The sequence below is a fragment of the Megalobrama amblycephala genome, linkage group LG7 (genome assembly GCF_018812025.1).
Source record: "Megalobrama amblycephala isolate DHTTF-2021 linkage group LG7, ASM1881202v1, whole genome shotgun sequence".
In the NCBI taxonomy this organism is placed as follows: domain Eukaryota; kingdom Metazoa; phylum Chordata; class Actinopteri; order Cypriniformes; family Xenocyprididae; genus Megalobrama; species Megalobrama amblycephala.
The window spans coordinates 5416164-5440406 of NC_063050.1; the positions used below are offsets into that span (position 1 = coordinate 5416164).

The following is a 24243-nucleotide window of genomic DNA, read 5'->3' on the forward strand; positions in this document are numbered from 1 at the left end:
ATCTATGAGATCTTTCAATTGGGTTTCAAAGCAGTATGGATAACCAAATGTTATCATATTCTTTTTACATTATAAGCAGTTTATCTTAGATGATACACACACACTTTGAAAATTGAGGTTGTGTGTGTGTGTGTGTGTGTGTGTGTGTGTGTGTGTGTGTGTGTGTGTGTGTGTGTGTGTGTGTGTGAGAGAGAGAGAGAGAGAGAGAGAGAGATACAGATACAGAGGGAATTGATATCTGTAAACATACAAGGAAAAGAAACTGTCAATGACTGTATAACATCAGATTGATCAGAGACAGATGGCATCAAATAAAGCACTTCACATTACAGTATGTGTGCAATGAGATACTGTAAGCATTACTGTGGTAGAATGTTATTTAAAGGTTAGTATGATGTTCCTGAAACATTCTTTAATCATTCAAACACCTGCTGTGAACAAACACTGAAAGAAAGAGAAATAAGAACACAAACTACAACTTTCTTCAGCCACAGCCTTAGATGAACTGAAGATAAAAGACATTAAATATCTGAAGATCTGATTCAACAACTCCACAAACAGCATTACCTGCTTCACTTATTACTAACCAGACTGACTTTATTTCTGTCACACGTCTACAGAAGCTCTTACTGAGAATTAGGTTTAGATGTTGATGTCTTAATGAAAATGTTTAGTTTGGGGTCACCATCATGGAGATCAGTGTTTGCTTTAGTTGAGTCTTGACTTTTGTTGAGCTGCTTCTTTATCAGCAATTGCAGGTATTTTTTAGAAAACATTTCTGCACTGATAAAGCAGATCAACATGTCTGTTGTAGTTTGTGTTCTTATTTCTCTTTCTTTCAGTGTTTGTTCACAGCAGGTGTTTGAATGATTGAAAGAATGTTTCAGGAACATCATACTAACCTTTAAATAACATTCTACTAACATTAAGGAAACTGAACATTTTCATGTTCTTAGAATGTTACAAATCAACGTTCCTACAATGTTGAATTTTAGATCAAAATTTAGTTGAAAGAACATTTGAGGAACATTATACCTTATAAAAACGTTCCTGTAACGTCAAGAAAACTGGATGTTTTTAATGTTCCCAGAACTAACACTGAATATTTAGAGAATGTTCTTATAACAAAATTCTGTTAGCTGGGATCTTGCATTGTTTGCTACTGAATGAACTGACTGTTAAAAGTACTAAACAAAAAAAAAGAAGATCATACTGTTGTGTTTCTGTGATTAAACCAAATGTTCTTATTACACATCACAATGATCTTGTGTTTTGAAATGATGTTTATGTAGAATGAAAACATGTACAGCTAGAATGAAAGCACAAGTGTGATCAGTTTGACGTTTCGAAAATATACTTGTGAAAAAAGTACCAAAGCGAATACAAAAACTGTAATAAAAAGCATGTACAGTATATTCTCAAATTCACACACAGCTGGAAGTCATGTGAGCTGAAACTAAGCCAAACTTACAAAAGAGCATCAACACACCATGCCAGAAGCACAAAATATCACGTTCCAATTTCATTTTTTTTTTTTCCAGGACATAAAATATTTGTTCAGATTTTATCTGACAACAAAACAAACAGTGCTTAATATTTTGTATTTATCCATGATCTGGTTAATGTTGATAACTACTAAAACACACAATGCCTTGTGAACACATTCAAATGATTTAACCCTCTTGTAAGGCGTTGTCGTATGGCAAAAATTAATTTCTATTTCCTTGTTATTCAGAAAAAAAAAAAAAAAAACTATATATTGCACTATGGAACTTAAAGAGCTCAGGGTGGATATTTTATTTATGGATTATTATCTAAAATTTATAGATGTTTTTATTCTTCTTTTTATGCACCTGCATACCAAAGCAAATTCCTTGTACATGTTGTAGTTGGCAATAAAAGTGGATTCTGACTCTGATATTTTGGAAGAGGAGTGGGAGACGGTCTGGTCCCAGACCAATTGGCTTTCAGTGTGTAACAGAATCCTCATATTACGCCTCATATAAGACACACAATTCAACTATTTCACCGCTCTGCCCTGAATGCAAGTCTGATATAGGAGGTTATACTCATTGTATATGGGACCGTCATGTGATCCAGACTTACTGGTCCAGAGTTGTGGTTCAATGAAATAACATCTTTTCATGTATGAATAATGTTGTATTCAGTTATGTACAGCTGAGGGCAGCCTTTACCTAAATTTTTACCTAATGTTGAATACTGTTAAATGACATTAATGTAATAAGATGACTTCTTCTGTGGCGTACGTTATTGCATGCACACTGTTCTTATGTGAGCTCCTGTTTTCTGTTTTCATCTGGACAGACTTCAAGCCCTCTGACAGACATTAAAAGCTGACCAAAAAATAAAGACAACATTATTGGTTTACTCTGATGCATGGTTAAGGAAGGAAAGCACAACATTAAATCTTGTTATATCGCAGATGATTGCTTCTAGAAACACTAATATTCCTAAGATACACGTTTGATCTTCATGCTGATTGATTTCAAACTGACAGTGAAACTGCTCTTCCAGGTTGACCAAACAACACCAATGCTGAAATGGGTGTCATCTTCTCCCCATAAATACACACCGTTGGGGTTTGCATTGAGACAAAATTTGTACCAAAATGCCCCCAGAAACTCTTTAGCACAGTTACTTCCATAGGAGTCTTGGTCTTTGTCAAAGGTGGAGAACTTCTGATCATTATGGGCAGATAAAGAGTCGCCTGCAGAGAAGAAGAGCATCACTGAGGACAGTAACTCAACTGGAATGAGTTTTCATGAGTATGAATGAAAGTGTCCTACCTGCTCCTCCATCAGTGAATCCTGAAACATGCAGTTTATACCCATCAGTTTCAGAACTCACAGAGAAGGATGAGTACAGAGCAAAACCCTTGCTTCCTTCAAAGTCCTCCAGATCCACTCTCAGCATGTACTTCCTGTTACGTGTCAGCTGGTACATGTTCTCCAGCCCTGTTCACACACACACATGAAGAACATGTTCAACCAAACACTGGACATTCATAAATCACATTTTAAAAGTTTATAGTCATTCCAGACATAATATACAGCGGCCTCAACATGTATTTGGCTTCTTTTGGATACTTGGATGAAGTAATTTCTCCTCAAGTTCACACAGGTATCATGACAAATATAATCAACTCAGTTTCACAACCAAAAGTTGGCACTTTTCTTAATTTTTTTAACCCTTTAATTGGCAGCGTATCCTGTGAGATATAAACATTTGAGAGGCTGTGGGGAGAGTGAGGGAAAGTTTAGGTCTCATTTCTTGGTTTCAGTAAGAATTATTCATAAGGTAGGATTTTGTGATCACACGAAAAGTTTATTTCTGCAATCTAAATTGTTAAAATTCTTTGATTTAGTTGATTTTTATACTGTGCAATTGTTATACAAAGTAAAAGTACACTTCCTATGAATATTCAAAAGCTCTTTTGGCAGAGAGAGGGAGTGATAATCTGAGGGGGTTTGGTAACTTTAAAGTTCAGGCAGTGAGAACCACAAGGAAAAGTTTGTGTGTGTTTGATTGGGGTTACAGCTCAAGCAATGTCCAAATATTCATCAATTTAAAATTAGATATAAGGAAATTTGTCACATTACATGAATGAGGAAGGTGGTGTTTGACTGTTATGGGTATTCATATGTATTATAAAATATAATGGAATCAGTCATTCATTAATAAAAAAGGTTATGTATTATTATTATTATTATTATTATTATTATTATTATTATAGAAAGGTCATAACTTATAATTAAGTAAATAATTAACTGATTTAAATACATTATGAGCAGTAAAGTAGATAAGATACTGATTTATATATATATATATATATATATATATATATATATATATATATATATATATATATATATATATATATATATATATACGATGAATGAATATGACTATATTATAATACTGATCTCTGAAAACATATTGTGATTTTAGCTGACTGATTATCATGATTATATTATAACAGTTATTAGGTTATTATAGTAGTCGGATTTGATAATAAGATAAAAATAGCATCCCAGAAGAGATAATGTTATAACCTACAGTGAAGGCATAAGTGAGTAATGTGGGATATTGCATATGATCAGTATATTATCTATATAATGTCTCCAGGCTTGATATTTGCTGCTGTTATGATTATCATCGTCATTAAGATTATATCAGTATATAACAATATATAACATTCAATTTGTGGTCAGGAGCGTGAACTGAATCAGGTGGTGACAGTGTTGATGGTAATAAATATAGAGATAATGACATGGAAAAACACATATAAATATTTCAGTAATTAAATCTATTGCACACAACATAATTCTCAGATCAGGGCTGGCAAGTGGTGGCTCTGTTGCTCGGAGAGCGCCCCCTTCTGGCAGCTGACTCACCAAAATCTTGTCTCTTTTAATGCACAGCATAGACAAACAGGCAAAGGGTGGTGCTGTTGTTAGGGGGCTGCTTCTCTCTGACAGCAGGTTCACAAGAACACCTGGCCTCCGTTAATGCACAACACACACAGTCTAACTGATTATTATTACCATCAACACCAATAAGCCATCCTAATTATTTAATATAATTGTCATGCTTAAATAGTAAGTTATAGTATATTATACATAATTGGAAGTATTATTCACAATTCTTAACTAATATATTGATATATGATGATATACGATGGTAAAATGAGTTATAACAGTAATATTTATATTAACAAGTATCATAAGCTTAGAAAGAAACATCTACATTGCATATGTGTAATGTAATTATTAAGGTATAATGTACGATATATGTCTGATATTGTATATAAATACATTTCTCTTTATATTAGTAATCATTCATTATGATGAATAGGGGGTGGGGTTAAATAAGTTTGTCTTCTTCCCACTCCTTTTCGAGCTATAATAATATACAAACTTTGAACATGTCCGAAATATATTTAGTATAGATAGTATCAGTATAGATACTGTTATTCCGATTGTTTCTTTTGTTTGTTTTTTTCTACCCAGTGTGCGTATAATGTATAATATTGTACAAAATATTTATTCTGTGTACAATACTTTTATTTCTATGGCTCGAAATAAAGTAATCAATCATGTTGAAAGGGTTTTTTTGTGAATATTTAGATATATTGACTTTGTTCATAAAGTTTTTGTTTAGCTCACGGGCAGCATTTAAAAACAGCATGACCAGCTGTAGTGGGAAATCTACTCACCTTCTGATAAAACTTGATATATTTCATATTTACAATATTTGGAGGGGACTTACATGTTTAAAAAGTTTCTGTTCAGTGTTAGCTTATTACGTTAATGTTGAAAATTTATGAATTTATGAATTAATTGAAAAAAGAGTGCTTTTTTGGCAATGCGTGTTACATATTAGCCAAATTTTTTAAAACATTTATTCTCTCATAACTTAAAGAAAACATTTGTTGTAAAATTCTGTTGAACTATAAATATAATGCCTATTTATGAAAGTAGACTATTGTGTGTGTGTGTATATATGAAATATGATACCCAAAAAAACATATGTGCAAACTTATATATAGTATATGCATGTGTTTTTTGCTGAGCATCATATTTATACATCTGGGTTTTAAAGCTCATATATGCAATTCAATGTAATTGAAAGATAAATGTTCCCCAAAAGCCTGTTCTGTCATATTTGACATTAACATGAAAAATGTAAAAAGAAGTTTTAATTTTTTTACATTAAAAAATGGTGTATGAATATGAATAACTGAGTTTCTTCAGTCCAGTAAATGTTTATCTACATTAATTTTTATAAACAATCTTTAAAGATTTATGAGCAAAAAAATAATTTACTTAGAAGAAAACATATGATCTATCAAACAGAGGACAGAAGGAATGGAGTAGATTGTGTTTTTTCAGCAAAATTTTGGTCATATTGATAATTTATAGGCCCTACAATTTTGCATATTAAATATGATACAGTAATATATAAACAGGCATTATACTTATTGTTCAACATAATTTTACATGGAATGTTTAGTTTAAGTTATGAGAGAATAAATGTTTTAAAAATGTAGTGTGCCAATTTGCATTGGCAAACAAGCATTGTATTTTCAGATAATTTATAAACTCAAAGAGGCAACGTGTCCTGGAGATAAAAACATTACAATAAAAAATAAAAGTCATTTTTCAGTCAGTTTTTTGTTTTGTTTTGTTTTGTTTTTTTCATTAAATTGTTTTATTTACGTCCTAATTAGATGAAAAATAGCAATAAATTAATTTTCTGATTTCTCTTTATGGTCTTTTAGTATTAAATTTAACTGTGCTGAATGAACTTCCTTCAATCACTTATTTTGTATCAGAATGTGTTAGAAAAGATGTTTATTGTGTGTTGTAAGAGAATAAAATGTTTTAAAATAGTTTAAAATGTTGTAAAAGGCACTGCCAAACAAGAATTCAGTGTTCAATGAATTTATACCCCCAAACTGGCAATGTATCCTGTGGGATACAAACATTAAAATCAAAATTAAAAGTCATATTTTGGAAAAAAAAAAATAATGATCAAGTTGTATTATTTGTGTCCTAGTAAGATGGAAAATAGCAATAAATTAATTTTCTGATGTCTCTTTTTGGTCTTGCCAATTAAAGGGTTCACATTATATCTATTGTATGTAGTCTATATTAAAATGGAAGAAACTTCATTTCCATTTCTTTAACATAAATGACACTGGATTCAATACTTTTCTTATATAACGCAAAGACAGTTATATATTTTTATAGTGACTTAAGTGTCTAGTAAATGTTTTAATTTCTGGCACAACCCAAAATCGCTAGTGAATTGTTACCCAGCCAGTATTCGCCCTCGGTGGTCCCGAATCCTCTCTTGTACTGATTCCACGGCTGATAAAAATTAATACTGCCGTCCATTCTCCTCTGAATCACCTGTGATGGGATGTAGTATTTATCAGTTTCAAGGTTAAAAGCATTTATTAAATGTTATCCAAGTTTGTTTATATAAAAAGTGACATTCGTACCGTCCATCCTCCATTGTCTTCATCTTTCCCACCTGAGATCATGTCACAGTAAACCCAGACAGGAACTTCACCTGCTGGATAGATGGAGTAAATCCCACTGACTGTTTGTCCTGCTTTATAAAGGTCAGAACAGTCGACCGGCTTGAATCCATCAGGAACCGACACAACAAACCCCGTGAAAACAGAGAGCAGAGCCGCGACAAACACCGTCATCTAGAGAGAGACACGACTGATCAAGTTCCTCGTTTATGATGATCAAATCACACTGAAATTAAACCAATGTGAAAAAATAATAAATACATTCATTATCTATGAGGTAAATGCTGAAGAATAAAAGAGTAACTCACCATTTCTGTTCTGTTCAGATCACTGGATCTTGTGTTCAATCGCTGAGTCCTTTATTTAGAGCGTTTACAGTTTTCTCAACCCAATCTTTATCAGTATGAAACCACCTTTTAAAATCATCTGAATCATTATTTTATTGTGAAATAATGTTGAAATGTCAACCGTTGATGCAAGCGTTCAGAAAATTATCAGCTGGTCCATTTGACTTGTTTGTTTTGCAATGTTCTTCAAATAATATGTACAAAAAATAAGCCTGATGTTTTAATGTTTTGTTGATCGCCAACTAAAATTGAACTGTGGGAGAAAGGGGTGCAGGAGAAGACTGTTGATGTTTCCTCACGGATAATTTTTCTGGGAATTTTTGCATCAAAAAATCATGTACATTATATGAACGCAACATGGACCAAAGACAAAATGAACCAAAAACAGGAAGATGACCCTTACGAAAAAGAAGTTCTTTCAAGTGTGCTTTTTGTATACTTCTGAGAAATATACTTAAAAGTGCACTTAAGTATACGTGACTCATACTGACAGAAAAGTCTATCCCCCGGATAGTCTATATCACACTCTCAAAAAGGATGTGTTAATTAATAACACATTTTTGTGTCAATTTAAGTTGATCAAGTGTAGAGAGAGAGAGAGAGAGAGAGAGAGAGAAACAACACTGTGTCCAACACAACATGTGTTAACTATCATCCAATCACATTGCTGCTATGTCACTCCTGCAAGCCGTTAAGCAAGTTTGTGCCTCTTTCTTCATCGGTGGATGACTTGTGTTCATTTTAACACAGTAAATGTGTCAGGAAGGTGATCTGCTGTTAACAAGCAGAATCAAAAGAGAAATTCACAATTTTGAGTCACCATCATGGAGATCAGTGTTTGCTTTAGTTGAGCTCTTGACCCTTGATTTTTTTATATTTAGATTTTTTGATGGTCACCACTGTTGAGATTCACAGGCTGATTCTTGATGTCTGTGTCTGTAAATGAAACAGTTTTTTTTCTTCGTGAAACACTGAAGCAGCTGAATCAAATGTGCTGTAATGATTCGGGGCTTCGAAACAATCTGACACCCGTCTCCACGGTAGTGATGGGAAGTTCGGATCATTTTACTGACTCGGACTTTTGAGTCTCGTTCAACAAAATGAATGAATCTTTTTTCGAGTAATTTCGTTCGTTTTAGCAAAATGTAATTAAATTGTTACGTGTTACTTCCCCAACACATCTACTACTTATGCAAACGTTGATCTCACTACAAACAATACAAAACTACAATGCTATAAGATTCAGAAATGATTATACCTGGGTCTTCAGTATATGACAAGCTGATTAAGCTCACCTCACCTCTTGTCTGACAAGTCTTCGGGTTTTGAGTCGTTCCTTAATCACGTAACAGACCCATACGCTATTTCTGACATTTCTGTCACTGTTTTTGTTACTGTTTCTTGAGGATCTGTGTTATTATAAATAAATAAAGCCCTGTTATAAATAAAATATTGATTAATTTATCTTTTTGACTGTCTATCTGTAAATAAACACTAGGCTATATAATAATATAATAATCCAAGCCTACAATACAAAGTATTTATAGCCTAGTTTGTTCATTTTTACTCCAATTTTGAGTTATAATAATTGCTTTTCCTAGGCAGACTTGACATATTGGTCTAATATATGTATAAGAAGATTGCTCAAAAAGGACATAATGACATAAATTAAAAGCAAATAACATTTTGAATTTGAATTATTAATGTTAGTTTAAAACATCAAGGTTATGATAACTTCAGCTTTAACAGTTGTAACACAAACTCAAACAAAACTGGAGAGTTAACGTTATTTACTAATAAATATAATGTGCTTGGGTCACACAGCATAGTGTATGGGTATGTCACGTGATTAAGGAACGACTCAAAAACCCGAAAGACTCATAAAAAGAACTAATCAATTCTCTTTCCGGCTCAGAATGCATTGGTAGCGTATGGGTCTGTCACGTGATTAAGGAACGAATCAAAACCCGAAAGACTCATGAAATGAACTAATCAATTGAATCATCAGGTGAACTACTTCTAGCAGTACAGAACCTGTAGAATATTGCACATGCGCGACTGAACGAATCACCCCCCGAGACGACTCGTTCTTCCCGAGTCACATTAAAGATTCGTTCAAAATGAACGAATCGTTCAAGAACGACACATCACTACTCCACGGTGACCCCTAGTGGTCAGAGCAGTGCAAATGCAACAAAACTCAGGCCAAACATGCATTAAAAATACACTTTAACAAATGTATTGCAAAAGTTTTATTTAAAGTAAAATCAATTAAATGGAATTAACTAATCATCTAATAAGATTATAATATAATATGTCTGTATAATATGTGTTCTTTTATCAATTTTAAAGGCTTGTTTCACTGTTCCATGGCTCAAGCTAAACAGGCCAATAAGATATTAATAACTACCACTATTAATTTTAATTATTCTAATGTATAATTAAAACATCTACAACTGTATAAAACTGATCAGAGATCAGGTAAAACCATAGGGTAAAGCCCTAGACACTTCAATAGTTCTCAGTGAATCTGCATGATTCATGGGTTCACTTTATCATCGCCCTCTACCGGTGAACCATTGAAATTTCGAACTGTTTTGAAATGTTTCGAAACAGTGATGACGTAATGAAGCCTCGTTTACTAAAATCACGTGACTTTGGCAGTTTGATACACGCTCCGAATCACTGATTCGAAACAAAAGATTCATGAAGCCTCGGAGCTTCATGAAGCAGTGTTTCGAAATCGGCCATCACTAATGAAATCTAGTGATGGCGAGATGAAGACTCATGAAGCATTGAAGCTTTTCAGCCAAGTGGTTCAAAAACGGGTTAATTTCTCGAGGCTTCATTTGCTCACAATACCAACTGGTGGTCAAAGAGTGTAAAACAAGTAGACAGATTACAGATGACCTGATGTGATCTGCGATACACTTTATTTTGCGGCAGTTATGGCTTAGAAATTAGGGTGAAGAAAAAATCAATTTCCACAAAGACTTATATATTTATTTGAATGTAATGTGTATTTTCTGGTTGTATATAATGATTGTATAACATAACTCTGTAATAAACGTATTGGCTTCAAATGAATGGAGATATCAAATGTGTGTAAACAAATGCTTTGGTCATAACAGGCAGGAGGGGCGTTATTATTATTTTAAAACCACAAATTCTAAGGGGATCCCATGGGTTTATATATCTGTCAAAATGTCGTGCCAAGATTTGAACCGCATTCAGTCGAACCACTCGAACCAGTCAGGCAGAAGCGAGGCTTTGAACGTCATCAATAACGTAATTGATCTAAAGCGATATAAGCCTCGATACGCGCTTCACTGAAAGCTTCCAGGATTTCTCGACACACGCTCCGAAGCCTCGGCACAGGTCATAACATCACTAATGAAATCCTTCAGATTATATTGATAAAGCTGATCTTCTGCTGTAGAATCAGATTACAGAAGCATTTATTTTAAGATTATCAGATTACAGAAGCGTTGCTGCTGTAATCAATAATGTAAATCTAACTCAGAGATTGGGCTCTAAATGAGTTCAATGATTCAGATCAAATAATGATTATGTGAAAACACAACCAACACCTGATCATCTTTTCTCTTTGCTTGACTGGTTGTTACAACAGCCCAAGCAAAATCTAATGTTAAAAAGTCAAGGGTCAAGAGCCCAACTAAAGCAAACACTGATCTCCATGATGGTGACTTAAATTGTGATTTTTCTCCTTTGATTCTGCTTGTTAACAGCAGATCACCTTCCTGACACATTTAATGTGTTAAAATCATTGACTCAGTGAATGTGTCAGAATTAACACAACAAGCGTTGTCCCTAAACTCACACACTGATGAATTTAACACAGTTTGAGTCAGTTTTAACACATCCTTTCTAAGAGTGTGTATTGCATTCATTTTAATTGGTCAAAATAGCACATCTATGACACAAATTGTGTGATTTATGACACATTAGTGTGTTAAATATTTTAACACTGCCCGTGTTAAGAAGAATAACACACTGGTTGAGTTAAAAGTAACACAAAATGTGTTGTCCTTAACTAGACACATGGTTGTGTTAAGATATAACACAGGTTGTGTTGTTTTTAACTCATCTGTTTTAAGAGTGCATTAATGACTCACCCTCATGTCGTTCCAAACCCGTAAGACCTCCGTTCATCTTCGGAACACAAATTAAGATATTTTAGATTTAGTCCGAGAGCTTTCTGTCCCTCCATTGAAAGTGTATGTACGGTATACTGTCCATGTCCAGAAACGTAATAAAAACGTCATCAAAGTAGTCCATGTGACATCAGTGGGTTAGTTAGAATTTGTTGAAGCATCGAAAATACATTTTGGTCCGAAAATAACAAAAACTATAACTTTATTCAGCATTGTCTTCTCTTCCGGAATCCTTTCCATTGAATTGATTCCATTGAATCCTTTCATCTGTCTGCGTTGGTAATGCACTTTTACGTCGCTGTTTTTGGCGATTAGGACATCCGCGACATGCACACTTACGCACCATTTTAAAAAATATAGCAATACCAAAATACAAACAATGTAGAACAGCTTGAATACAGCATGCGTCTCCCTCAGACTGTAAACGAAGCTCGGGCGCACCGGATAACACGTCAGCAGCGTCTAACATCAGCAGCGTCACTGCGGAGTCGTGAACCCGGATTGACAACAGATGATGGGAGCCATCTTCTGTTCCGAAGATGAACGGAGGTCTTACGGGTTTGGAACGACATGAGGGTGAGTCATTAATGACATAATTTTCATTTTTGGGTGAACTAATCCTTTAAGCTAGTCCAAGATTAAAATGCATGTTTGAGCTGTTTTAACTGAAAGAAACTTGCACTGACATAACTTAAAATAAGTCGTCATTGTTTTGTCTCAAGACACACACCAGTAATGTTATTTTCTGAACATTTATAAAAGCTTCTTAAATGCCCTAATTGAACTAAGGCCTAATGCTGTCTTAAGCTAAGCCCTGTCTGTGACACCGGGCCAATTTGGCCTATACTTGGACTCAGTCTTTTGATTGAGATATACTTAAAAGTATATTTATAAAAGAATACTATAAAAGTACATTGAAAATATTGATTCATAAAGAAAACAGATATATTCCTAATTCTGAGTATCTGAATTTTTGTGTAGGCTAGTCCACTGGTAGTGTACATAGGAATTTACTTCAAATCTACGTCACTCTTTCCTCGCCGTTGACTGAATTTTCAGGCTATATGGTAGGGGGCGCTGTTACTGAAAGAGTGCAGAATCTCTGGATCAAAATACATGAGAAGAAGAAGCTGAAACAAGCGATAGAAGATTACTCACGCAAATGTAAAATAAAACGATCTTCAAACATTAAACATTTAACAAACATTAAACTAACGTTACTGAATGAGGACTATGAAGCTTTGGGGGTGTTGATGGACTCGATCTACTCCACCTGTGTTTGGTCTAAGTTCTGAATCCAATCCGGACATAGTCTTTGACAAAAATGCAATTTTCTCAGCTTTATGTTTAAAATGTCTCTTTTTTTAATGAAACTTGCCCATATTTAAGTGTTTATAAAACAGGATTCATGAAACTAGAATGAAATGTTTTAAAATGGAAAGAGTATTACAAGTATAAAAAATAATATCTAAATAGGAACATAGCAGTATACTTAAAGTGCAAAAATAATATATAAATGTAAACTATTAGTGTGATGTTATGTTCACTTAAAGAAAACTTACAAGTATACTTGCACTAAACTAGTAGTTTACTGAGAGTATATTTCAAAGTGTACTTTCATATGCTAAAAATGTACTACTAGTATTAAAATAGTAAACTACTAGTATACTTATAAGTTCACTTGTAGTACAGATGCAGTACAAATGAGAGCTGTGAAATAGTTGTGTACTTACAGTTTACTACTGTTACACTTATAGTACACTTAAAGGGTTAGTTCACCAAAAAATCAAAATTCTGTCATTAATTACTCACCCTCATGTCGTTAAACACCCGTAAGACCTCATTCATCTTCAGAACACAAGTTAAAATATTTTTAATTAAATCCGATGGCTCAGTGAGGCCTGCATAGCCAGCAATAACATTTCCTCTCTCAAGATCCATAAATATATTTAAATCAGTTCAGATATTTTTAAATCAGTTCATGTGAGTACAGTGGTTCTACTTTAATATTATAAAACAACGAGAATATTTTTGTGCACCAAAAAAAAACAAAATAACGACTTTTCAACAAAATATATTGATAAAGCAGATCGACATGTCTGTTTTAATAACAGACAAATGACTGCATTAAAGTTGTTTAAACCACTGTCGCAAAATAGGCAATACGTCATAAAATCCGACCAGTCAGGTTGTGAACGTATCCCTATGCCTTTAGGTTCGATATCTTTTGGATCGGTAATAATATTGCCAATCAGAACGCTAATCTGACCAGAACTAAATGTTTTTTTCTTCTTTTTTCGAACCAGACTACAAGTGTGAACGCACCCTAAAAGTACTTTATTGACATCAATGGTTTCATAAAGAACCTTTAACATCCTTGAACCTTCTGGTATTGCTTTAAAAAAAACCTTTATTTTTGCAATCTTTATTTTTAAGAGTGTAGGCCTAAATGTTTACATTAAAAAACACTGATTTGATCCATTCTGCCTTTGCTTTTATGCTGGACCTCACCATATCATAAAATCAGACAAGCAACAACCATAAAGGTTGGAAAAATCACATACTGTGCATCAGGTTTGTTATTATATGGACGCATCAGGCCTCATTATATAATGACGAGCAGAATCAACCCATCATATCAACAGATTAATCTTTCTGGTTCGCAATAATTCATCTGAAGAGATCAAACACATTTGACATAATGCATATAGACATATCAATGCTGGAGTTTATTTGATTTATTCATGTTTAAGTAAATCAAAATAACAAAACCAAAGATATACATTGATTTACTTACAGCGAGGAAAGTAAAACCTTGAAGCTTTACATTTGTTATATTTTGGAAACAATAGCAGATAATTTGTTCCTGAAAACATTAATGTTTCTAAGACACACATTTAATCTTCATGCTGATGAATTTCATACCGACAGAAAAACTGTTTTTCCAAGTTTTCCAAACATCACCAATGGCATGATGTGTGTTGTCTTCTCCCCACAAATACACACCGTTGGGGTTTGTATGGTGACATCCTACTGCGTACCAAAATGCCCCGAGAAACTGTTTGGCACAGTTCCCATCATAGGGGTCTTGGTCTTTGTCAAAGGTGGAGAACTTCTGACCATTATGGTAAGATAAAGAGTCGCCTGCAGAGAAGAAAAGCATCATTGAGGACATTAACTTCATATTTAGATGAAGAATATTTCAGTGAAATTACAAAATCATTTGATAGTGTATGAACAAGTGCACTCAAGTGTGAAAGTATGAAAGTGTCCTACCTGCTCCTCCATCAATGAATCCTGAAACATCCAGTTTATACCCCTCAGTTTCAGGACCCACAGAGAAGGACGAGTACAGAGCAAAACCTTTCCTTCCAGTGAAGTCCTCCAGATCCACTCTCAGCATGTACTTCCTGTTACGTGTCAGCTGGTACATGTTCTCCAGCCCTGTTCACACACACACATGAAGAACATGTTCAACCAAACACATGATCATCCACACAAACGGACACTCACTGTGAGATCTTACCCAGCCAGTATTCGCCTTCAGTGGACCCGAATCCTCTCTTGTACTGATTCCACGGCCGATAGAAATTAATACTGCCGTCCATTCTCCTCTGAAACACCTGTGATGGGTTTATATAGAAGATATGATTCATAATGTATGTTCTGATGTGTGTTTAATGATCTAAAGTCACATTCGTACCGTCCATCCTCCTTTATCTTCATCTTTCCCATCTGAGATCATGTCACAGTAAACCCAGACAGGAACGTCACCTGCTGGATAGATGGAGTAAATCCCACTGACTGTTTGTCCTGCTTTATAAAGGTCAGAACAGTCGACCGGCTTGAATCCATCAGGAACCGACACAACAAACCCCGTGAAAACAGAGAGCAGAGCCGCGACAAACACCATAATCTAGAGAGAGACACGACTGATCAAGATCCTTGTTTATGATGATCAATTATAATAAAAGTAAAAACAGTAAATGTGATTGAACTTACCGCCATCTTCTCAATATTTTCTCAGCTGATCACTGCAGAGATTTATCAATGTTTTCTTTTTAAATCTTGAAGAAAACAAAACAAAAGTCATCAGATGTTTGTTTTCTGTGGTCGTTCTGTTGTAGAAATGCCTTAATATTCTCTGAGGTAAATAATGCAGAATAAAACACTAACCCACCGTTTGTTGTGCCTTGTGTTGTTCAGTCTGACACAATCTCTATATATCTGTCAGATTCTCAGGCTCCTCCTCTGTGTTACTGTAGAAACTTATATTGCAAAACCCTTCATTCTTGCCACAAACTGAATGTTAACATGCTGCCTAAATCACGTTTTGCTTTTATTTTGGCAGGATAGAGGAGAAGCAGCAGGAAAGTACAGCATCAACACACCTCTGACATGATGACAGAATGATAATTTAATTTGGGTTCATTCATCATAGAAATGTCTATGAAATCGTCGAGTCACTCGCATCTTCAACCAACCTTTTTATCAGTAAGAGCATCTGTCATTTCAGTCACAATGTTGAAATACTAACTGGTGATACGTTAGATACAATAAGATATATACAGAAAATACAGTGAATGAAAACTACACCAAACACAACATCTCAGACAAAAAGTACACAAATCATGATCACATTTGATTAAACATTCTCACGGCAGATGGAAGAAAAGACCTTCTATATCGCTCTTTTGAGCAACGAGGGTTAACAAGTCTGTTGGTAAATAAGCTACACATAGTCTGTGTCATGGAGAGGGTGAGATTTATACTTCATGAGGGAAGACAGGTCCCTATAATCTCAATTTTCAGAGAGCACCTTATTCTTGGGCTGGCCTTGTTCCCCACCCCAACATACCACAGCATACAAAATTACAGATGCAACTGCAGTATATCATACAAAGTCCTTAACTAAACCCGGCACACCCCAAAACTCAAGTGGATATGACTCTGAGCCTTTTATACAAGTAATTCATGTGATCACACCAGTCTAACTTATTTAAATAGACTCCCAGTTATTTGATGACAATTTTGGGTGAACTAACCCTTTGACATTTGGCCTGCTTCTCTTATTATTTATTAAATTAAAAAGCTTTTTGCTTTTATTTTGACAGGACAGAAGAGAAGCAGCAGGATCTGATATGATGCAAATCTCCATCTGACCTTTTATCGGTAAGAACATCAGTCATTGCACTGCACAATGTTGAAATACAAACTGGTGGTAAGTTACATGGTTAGCAGTACACTCTAAAAATATCTGTGCAACATACCAAAATAAACTCCTAAAAATCCAACAGTTTGATTTGTCTAAAATCTATTGATTACATTTTTCTCATTTAAATTTTTAAAGGAAATTAGTTTTTGACTAACGAATTATATTTTTAAAATATACTTAATATTTTTGTTAAATTTTACTTAAAATATTTGAGAATGGAGTAATTAAATTACTCTGATTCAAGAACTAAAATTATGACTTATTTCACGTGGCAATAATCAAAACTACATTGATATATATTGACTTTCATTGCTGGAGTTTATTGTTGATTCATTTCAGTTGTAAATTTAAAGAAGTGACCCAAAAGAAAGAAGAAGAAAACAAATGATGAGTACACAAAACATCAGTGATATATATTCTGACATGATTTACTAAGTTACACAGTTAACAGAGGAAAGGAAACTAAACTTTAATTTGATTGTTTTGTTTTGTAATGTTTCTTCTAAGGTCTAAGACACACGTCTGATCTTCATGCTGATGAATTTCATACCAACAGCGTAATTGTTCTTCCAGTGGTACCAAACATTTCCAATGGCGAAAATGGTGGGATCTTCTCCCCATAAATACACACCGTTGGGGTTTGCATAGTGACAGGTATTGTACCAAAATGCCCCGAGATACAGTTTGGCACAGTTCCTCTTATCGGAATCTTGGTCTTTGTCAAAAGTGGAGAACTTCTGTCCATTGTGGTAAGTCAAAGAGTCACCTGCAGAGAAGAAGAGCATCATTGAGGACATCAGGTGCACATTTACTCAACTGAATGTGATTTTAATATGAATGAAAGTGTCCTACCTGCTCCTCCATCAGTGAATCCTGAAAGACTCAGCTGATATCCTGCACATTCACAATCCACAGAGAAGGATGAGTACAGAGCAAAACCTTTCCTTCCAGTGAAGTCCTCCAGATCCACTCTCAGCATGTACTTCCTGTTACGTGTCAGCTGGTGCATGTTCCCCAGCCCTGTTCACACACACACACACGAAGAACATGTTCAACCAAACACATGATCATCCACACAAACGGACACTCACTGTGAGATCTTACCCAGCCAGTATTCGCCTTCAGTGGACCCGAATCCTTTCTTGTAGCGATTCCACGGCTGATAGAAATTAATACTGCCATCCATTCTCCTCTGAAACACCTGTGATGGGTTTATATAGAAAATATGATTCATAATGTATGTTCTGATGTGTGTTTAATGATCTAAAGTCACATTCTTTCAGGTAAATAGGCAGGATTCAGATGCGGGTGCAAACAGAATGTTTATTGAACAGAAAATAACTGAAGCGTCAGAAAAACAGTTTGTGGGTCAGGAAAAGCCGCGACAGCGGCAATCGGCACAAACGGGAAAGGCTGCTCACAAATCCAGACAACCGCCGCCGAATGCGAGTGATGATTGAGTCCACAGTGAGCGCAGTAGAATGGCGAGACAACTTGCAGCCACGAGCACTGGAGCCTGAACGAGACAGGAAGAGATAAGACAAGACAAGCATACTGATACGGACACAGGCAGTCAGAATAGCGGTAGAAACCATAACAGTCTGACAAAGGACAGAGACACACGAGGGGCTATAAAGGGAAATAATAATGAGGAGAACAAGAACCAGGTGTGAGAGATGAGCTAACGAGCAGGAACAGGTAAGGGCAGAGACACAAGCACATGGCGAGCTGTCAAAACAAAGCCACGCACCAAAACACAAAACACGAGCACAAAGACAGGTGATCAGCCCCAAGACCTGACAGTACCCCCCCTCCCAGAGAGCCACCAGGCGCCCCAGGAGGAGGCTCACCTCATCCCCGACGGAAGTCCTCGATCAACGAGCAGTCCAAAATGTCCCGGGATGGCACCCAGCACCTCTCCTCTGGACCATAGCCCTCCCAGTCCACGAGATACTGAAACCCTCTACCGCGGCGCCGCTCGTCGAGTATCCTCCTAACCGTATAGGTGGGAGAGCCATCCACAAGACGAGGGGGTGCGGGGATTGGACGATCGCCAGCAGGATTGATGGGAGAGGAAAACACGTTTAACCCTGGAAACATGAAACACAGGGTGAACCCGACCAAGAGCAGGGGGAAGCTTGAGCCTGACCGCCACTGGATTAACCACCTTGGTGACACGGTATGGACCAATGAATCTGGGTGCCAGCTTACGAGAGGGCGCCCGGAGAGGCAGATCCCTGGTAGAGAGCCATACCCTTTGACCACACACATAGGTAGGAGGAGAGGACCGGCGGCGATCGACTGCTGCTTTGGTTCGTCTAGAGGTCTGGGCCAAAACCCCCCTGACCTTTCTCCAGGTGCGATGGCAACGCTGGACGAAAGCCAGGGCAGACGGGACCACAGCATCGGGTTCCTGTGATGGAAACAGAGGAGGCTTATAACCCACGGAACACTCAAAGGGGGACATACCTGAAGCCGCCATCGGAAGGGAGTTACGGGCATACTCAATCCAAGAGAGCTGTTGGCACCAGGAACTTGGGTTATTGGATGTCAGACAGCGGAGCATTCTTTCCAGATCCTGGTTGGCCCGCTCACATTGCCCATTGGTCTGAGGGTGAAAACCAGAAGACAGACTCGCAGAGGCCCCGATCTGTCTACAAAATTCCTTCCAAAACTGGGAGGCGAACTGAGGACCCCTATCAGAAACCACATCAACCGGCAAACCATGGAGACGGAAGACGTGATCCACCATCAGCTGAGCGGTCTCCCGGGCAGAGGGCAATTTAGGGAGGGGAATGAAATGGGCTGCTTTGGAGAAACGATCCACCACCGTGAGAATGACCGTGTTCCCCTTTGAGGGAGGAAGCCCAGAAACAAAGTCAAGGGCGGAGCAGACCATCAGGAGGGCGGTTAATCGGCTTACATTGAGCGCAAGTGGGGCAGGCCAACACGAACTGTCTGACATCTGCGGCCAGAGAGGGCCACCAGAAACGCTGATGGATGGCAGACAACGTTCTCCGAATCCCAGGATGGCAGACCAATCTGGACGAATGACCCCACTGAAGGACTTCAGAGCGCAGCGCAGCCGACACGAACAACCTACCCTCAGGACACTCCCCGGGCACTTACACCCCTCGGCCGGCCTCCTCCACTCGCCGTTCAATACCCCAGGAGAGCGCCCCGACCACCACCCCTTCAGGGAGAATGGCATCGGCCGCAAGCTCTCCCTCCGGAGCATCGAACAGACGCGAGAGAGCATCAGACTTAACGTTTTTGGACCACGGCCGATACGAGAGGGTGAAGTTAAACCGGCCAAAGAAGAGTGCCCAACGGGCTTGGCGCGAGTTTAGCCTCTTGGCCGAACGGATATATTCTAAATTCTTGTGATCCGTCCAGACCAAGAATGGCTGCGCTGACCCCTCCAACCAGTGACGCCACTCACCCAGAGCCAATCTCACTCTAACAGCTCTCTGTTGCCAATGTCGTAGTTACGTTCTGCAGGGCTGAGGCGACGAGAGAAGAAAGCACAAGGATGCACCTTCCCATCACGGAGGGAACGCTGAGATAGAACTGCGCCAACCCCGACATCTGATGCATCGACCTCAACAATGAACTGGGACTTGGGATCTGGAACCAACAGAACAGGTGCAGAGATAAATCGGGACTTAAGGTTATCAAAGGCTACCTGAGCATCCTGGTTCCAGCTGAAGGCCACCTTGGTGGAGGTTAATGCAGTGAGGGGTGCAGCGATCTGACTGAAATTCCTGATGTAACGGCGGTAAAAGTTGGCAAAACCCAGGAAGCGCTGCAGAGCCTTACGAGAGTCGGGGACTGGCCACTTAGCAACAGCTTCTATCTTGGCTGGATCAGGCTTGATCCCCCTGGATGAAATAATGTGGCCAAGGAACGTAACAGACTCGGTGTGGAATTCGCATTTCTCCGCCTTGACAAACAATTGGTTCTCTAACAGACGCTGGGGGACCCGTCTAACATGTTGGGTGTGTGCTTGGAGAGAGGGAGAAAAGATAAGAATATCATCCAAATACACAAAGACAAATTGATTAATCATGTCTCCCAAAATGCTATTGACGAGACCTTGGAAGACGGCTGAAGCATTGGTAAGACCAAACGGAAGAACCAGATACTCATAGTGCCCCGATGGAGTGTTGAATGCCGTCTTCCACTCATCCCCCTCCCGAATGCGCACCAGATGGTAGGCGTTGCGGAGGTCTAATTTGGTGAAGACCCGAGCTCCCTGTAATAATTCAAAGGCAGAAGACATTAAAGGTAGGGGATACCTGTTCTTAACAGTAATGTCATTCAAACTTCTGTAATCAATACAAGGACGTAGGGAGCCAGAACGAAGAAAAACCCTGCACCAGCAGGAGAGGAGGAATGGCGGATGAGCCCAGACTGAAGTGATTCACGAATATACTTGTCCATAGCCTCTCTTTCAGGACCAGAAAGGGAATAAAGACGACCCTTAGGCGGAGAAGTGCCCGGGAGGAGCTCTATGGCACAGTCGTAAGGGCGATGCGGAGGAAGTGAGGTGGCCCGAGACCTACTGAAGACCGCCCGAAGATCAAAGTACTCCGCAGGTACACTGGTAAGGTCAAGACGATCCACCTGCGAAACACAAGACACAGAGACAGGAGAAAACGCAGCACCTAAACAAGACATGTGACAAGACTGACTCCAGGCTAAAACGGAATTATTGACCCAGTCAACCTGCGGGTGTTTTAGCAACCATGGGTGTCCTAATATTAACAGAGCATTAGGAGAGTCCAAAATAAACAGTTAAATCTCCTCACAATGGTTACCAGAAAGTGAAAGGCTTACACGGGGAGTGACGTGTGTGATGGTAGTAAGGGGACTTCCTGCCAGCGACCATGCTACAATGGGTTCAGCCAAGAGGATGGTGGGAATATTCCATTTGAGAGAGGAGGCAGAATCCAGGAAATTTCCCTCGGTACCTGAATCTATAAGCGCTTGACCCGAGTGGACGTCTCCCCAGAAGGCAAGATGAAAAGGCATCTGAGTGTGTGTGGCTGGAGAGTTAGAACAGGAAAAAGCGCCCACCAGGACTCCCCGATTCACTGGTGGGCTTTGGCTTTTAACGGGCACTGAAGGACAAAATGGCCCGGCTTGCCACAATACAAGCATAATCCTTGGGTTAAACGCTCCTGTCTCTGCTGTGGTGTTAATCGAAGCCGACCCAGCTGCATCGGCTCAGCCTCAGCTGACAGGGAACTTGTGGCATCATGTGAAGAGGACTCCAGGTGGCGCCACGGAGCAGTAGACAGACGGCGCTGACGGCGACGATTGAGACGCCCCTCAACACGGAGCGCGCGATTAATTATGTCATCCAATCCCCGAGGCAGATCCAAAGCCGCCAGTTCGTCGGCAATGGCATGATCCAGTCCATCAAGAAAACGAGCACGTAACGTGCCCTCATTCCAAGCACAAGCAGCCGCCAAAGTTTGGAACTGTATCGCATAATCAGTCACTGAACTCCTCTTCTGAGTCAGACCAGACAACTGAGCCTCCGCCTCATCTCCCTGTGCTGAACGGTCAAATAACTTTGTCATCTCTTGATGAAAATCCTCAAAAGAAGCACAGCAGAGAGCACAAGAATTCCACATGGCCACTCCCCATTCGCGGGCGCAGCCTCTTCTGTGGCGTAGCGTCGAGGTTGTAAAGCGAACACCAGAGCGCACTGAGAGAGGAATGCTTGACAGGACTTCGGATCGCCATCATAGATGGTGGATTATTGGCGTGTGGTTCGGGTTCAGGAGGAATAACAGCGCGAGGGGCGAGCGCCCGGTTAGCAGCTTGCTGAAGCTCATCGACCCGTGAAAGGAGCTCAGCGACTCGGCCATTCAGCGCGTCCACTTCCTGAGCGGTAGTGTTGATCTGGCTGGAGTGCTGGCCCAGCAAAACCCCTTGCTGAAAGAGAGCAGAACGGAGCGTGTCGGATCCCGCTGAATCCATCGTTGGTCAGACTGTTCTGTCAGGTAAATAGGCAGGATTCAGATGCGGGTGCAAACAGAAGGTTTATTGAACAGAAAATAACTGAAGCATCAGAAAAACAGTTCGTGGGTCAGGAAAAGCCGCGACCGCGGCAATCGGCACAAATGGGAAAGGCTGCTCACAAATCCAGACAACCGCCGCTGAATGCGAGTGATGATTGAGTCCACAGTGAGCGCAGTAGAATGGCGAGACAACTTGCAGCCACGAGCACTGGAGCCTGAACGAGACAGGAAGAGACAAGACAAGACAAGCGTACTGATACGGACACAGAGAGTCAGAATAGCGGTAGAAACCATAACAGTCTGACAAAGGACAGAGACACACGAGGGGCTATAAAGGGAAATAATAATGAGGAGAACAAGAACCAGGTGTGAGAGATGAGCTAACGAGCAGGAACAGGTAAGGGCAGAGACACAAGCACATGGCGAGCTGTCAAAACAAAGCCAAAACACAAAACACGAGCACAAAGACAGGTGATCAGACCCGAGACCTGACACATTCGTACCGTCCATCCTCCTTTATCTTCATCTTTCCCATCTGAGATCATGTCACAGTAAACCCAGACAGGAAAGCCACCTGTTGGATAGATGGAGTAAATCCCACTGACTGTTTGTCCTGCTTTATAAAGGTCAGAACAGTCGACCGGCTTGAATCCATCAGGAACCGACACAACAAACCCCGTGAAAACAGAGAGCAGAGCCGCGACAAACACCGTCATTTCACGAGTTCACACTTACAAATAAGTCAGGTAAATAAATTGGTAAACATATTTGGCGTGCTGTCCGGGGAGAGGGCTCCGAGCTTGGTAATCGGCCCGAACACAGAGTACCCCCCCCCCTTTTTAGATTATATGAAGTAACCCAGAGAGTGTGAGGAGACGGGGTGGTGGAGGGATTCTGGAAACTGTCGAGGATCCTTGGGTGAGTTTGACTGTGATTATATACAGGCCTGAACTCATGCCGATTGGGTAGATACGTTGATTACAGATTGTTGACAGCTGGTTGAGATGACGTAATCATTAAGATGATGTAATGATTGGGTAGCTTATTTGACTTGTTCCTCCTGAACTACGTTAATAAAACATAATTTCACGAGTTCACACTTACAAATAAGTCAGGTAAATAAATTGGTAAACATATTTGGCGTGCTGTCCGGGGAGAGGGCTCCGAGCTCGGTAATCGGCCCGAACACAGAGTACCCCCCAAAAATGCAAAAGTTAACTACGGACAGCAGCCGGGAATTTAAACTGTAACCCCCCAAAAAAATATAGAAATAAGGCTGATGTTTGCAAGGAGAAAGCTGTCTGCGTGATCAGGAGGGTTCTATCTGATGGGAGTTCAATACTCACAGCAAACTGATGAATATAAACCTCTTCGAACTGGTAAACTAAGATAAGGTTTAAATGTTTTG

The 24243-nt window shown here is 38.9% G+C and overlaps 3 protein-coding genes across 3 annotated transcripts; all 3 read right to left on the reverse strand.

The window, feature by feature from the left end:
- Positions 1-1265: 1265 nt before the first annotated feature.
- Positions 1266-15662, reverse strand: LOC125271158 (microfibril-associated glycoprotein 4-like). The gene is made up of 5 exons (XM_048195156.1): positions 15591-15662; positions 7028-7240; positions 6839-6935; positions 2808-2975; positions 1266-2728 (listed from the first exon to the last, which is right to left on the reverse strand). The coding sequence occupies exons 1-5, from the start codon at positions 15594-15596 to the stop codon at positions 2472-2474; spliced, it is 741 nt and encodes a 246-aa protein (XP_048051113.1). The 5' UTR covers positions 15597-15662; the 3' UTR covers positions 1266-2471.
- On the reverse strand, positions 14299-15832 carry LOC125271153 (microfibril-associated glycoprotein 4-like). Its single transcript, XM_048195148.1, has 6 exons — positions 15765-15832; positions 15591-15655; positions 15292-15504; positions 15115-15211; positions 14865-15032; positions 14299-14732 (listed from the first exon to the last, which is right to left on the reverse strand). The coding sequence occupies exons 2-6, from the start codon at positions 15594-15596 to the stop codon at positions 14473-14475; spliced, it is 744 nt and encodes a 247-aa protein (XP_048051105.1). The 5' UTR covers positions 15597-15655; positions 15765-15832; the 3' UTR covers positions 14299-14472.
- Positions 15833-17098: 1266 nt separating this feature from the next.
- Positions 17099-17901, reverse strand: LOC125271178 (microfibril-associated glycoprotein 4-like). Its single transcript, XM_048195180.1, has 2 exons — positions 17656-17901; positions 17099-17569 (listed from the first exon to the last, which is right to left on the reverse strand). The coding sequence occupies exons 1-2, from the start codon at positions 17810-17812 to the stop codon at positions 17313-17315; spliced, it is 414 nt and encodes a 137-aa protein (XP_048051137.1). The 5' UTR covers positions 17813-17901; the 3' UTR covers positions 17099-17312.
- Between the last annotated feature and the right edge of the window lie 6342 nt (positions 17902-24243).

Excerpts from the sequence above, each read along its gene's own strand:
- LOC125271153 (XM_048195148.1), bottom strand. Across the intron at positions 15,212-15,291 it reads AAGATAAAGGAGGATGGACG|GTGTTTCAGAGGAGAATGGA; the intron begins GTACGAATGTGA and ends AACCCATCACAG. Across the intron at positions 14,733-14,864 it reads ATTCATTGATGGAGGAGCAG|GCGACTCTTTATCTTACCAT; the intron begins GTAGGACACTTT and ends TCTTCTCTGCAG.
- LOC125271158 (XM_048195156.1), bottom strand. Across the intron at positions 2,976-6,838 it reads CGAGGGCGAATACTGGCTGG|GGCTGGAGAACATGTACCAG; the intron begins GTAACAATTCAC and ends GTGTGTGAACAG. Across the intron at positions 2,729-2,807 it reads ATTCACTGATGGAGGAGCAG|GCGACTCTTTATCTGCCCAT; the intron begins GTAGGACACTTT and ends TCTTCTCTGCAG.
- LOC125271178 (XM_048195180.1), bottom strand. The coding sequence starts at position 17,812 with ATGCACCAGCTGACACGTAACAGGAAGTACATGCTGAGAGTGGATCTG. Across the intron at positions 17,570-17,655 it reads ATTCACTGATGGAGGAGCAG|GTGACTCTTTGACTTACCAC; the intron begins GTAGGACACTTT and ends TCTTCTCTGCAG.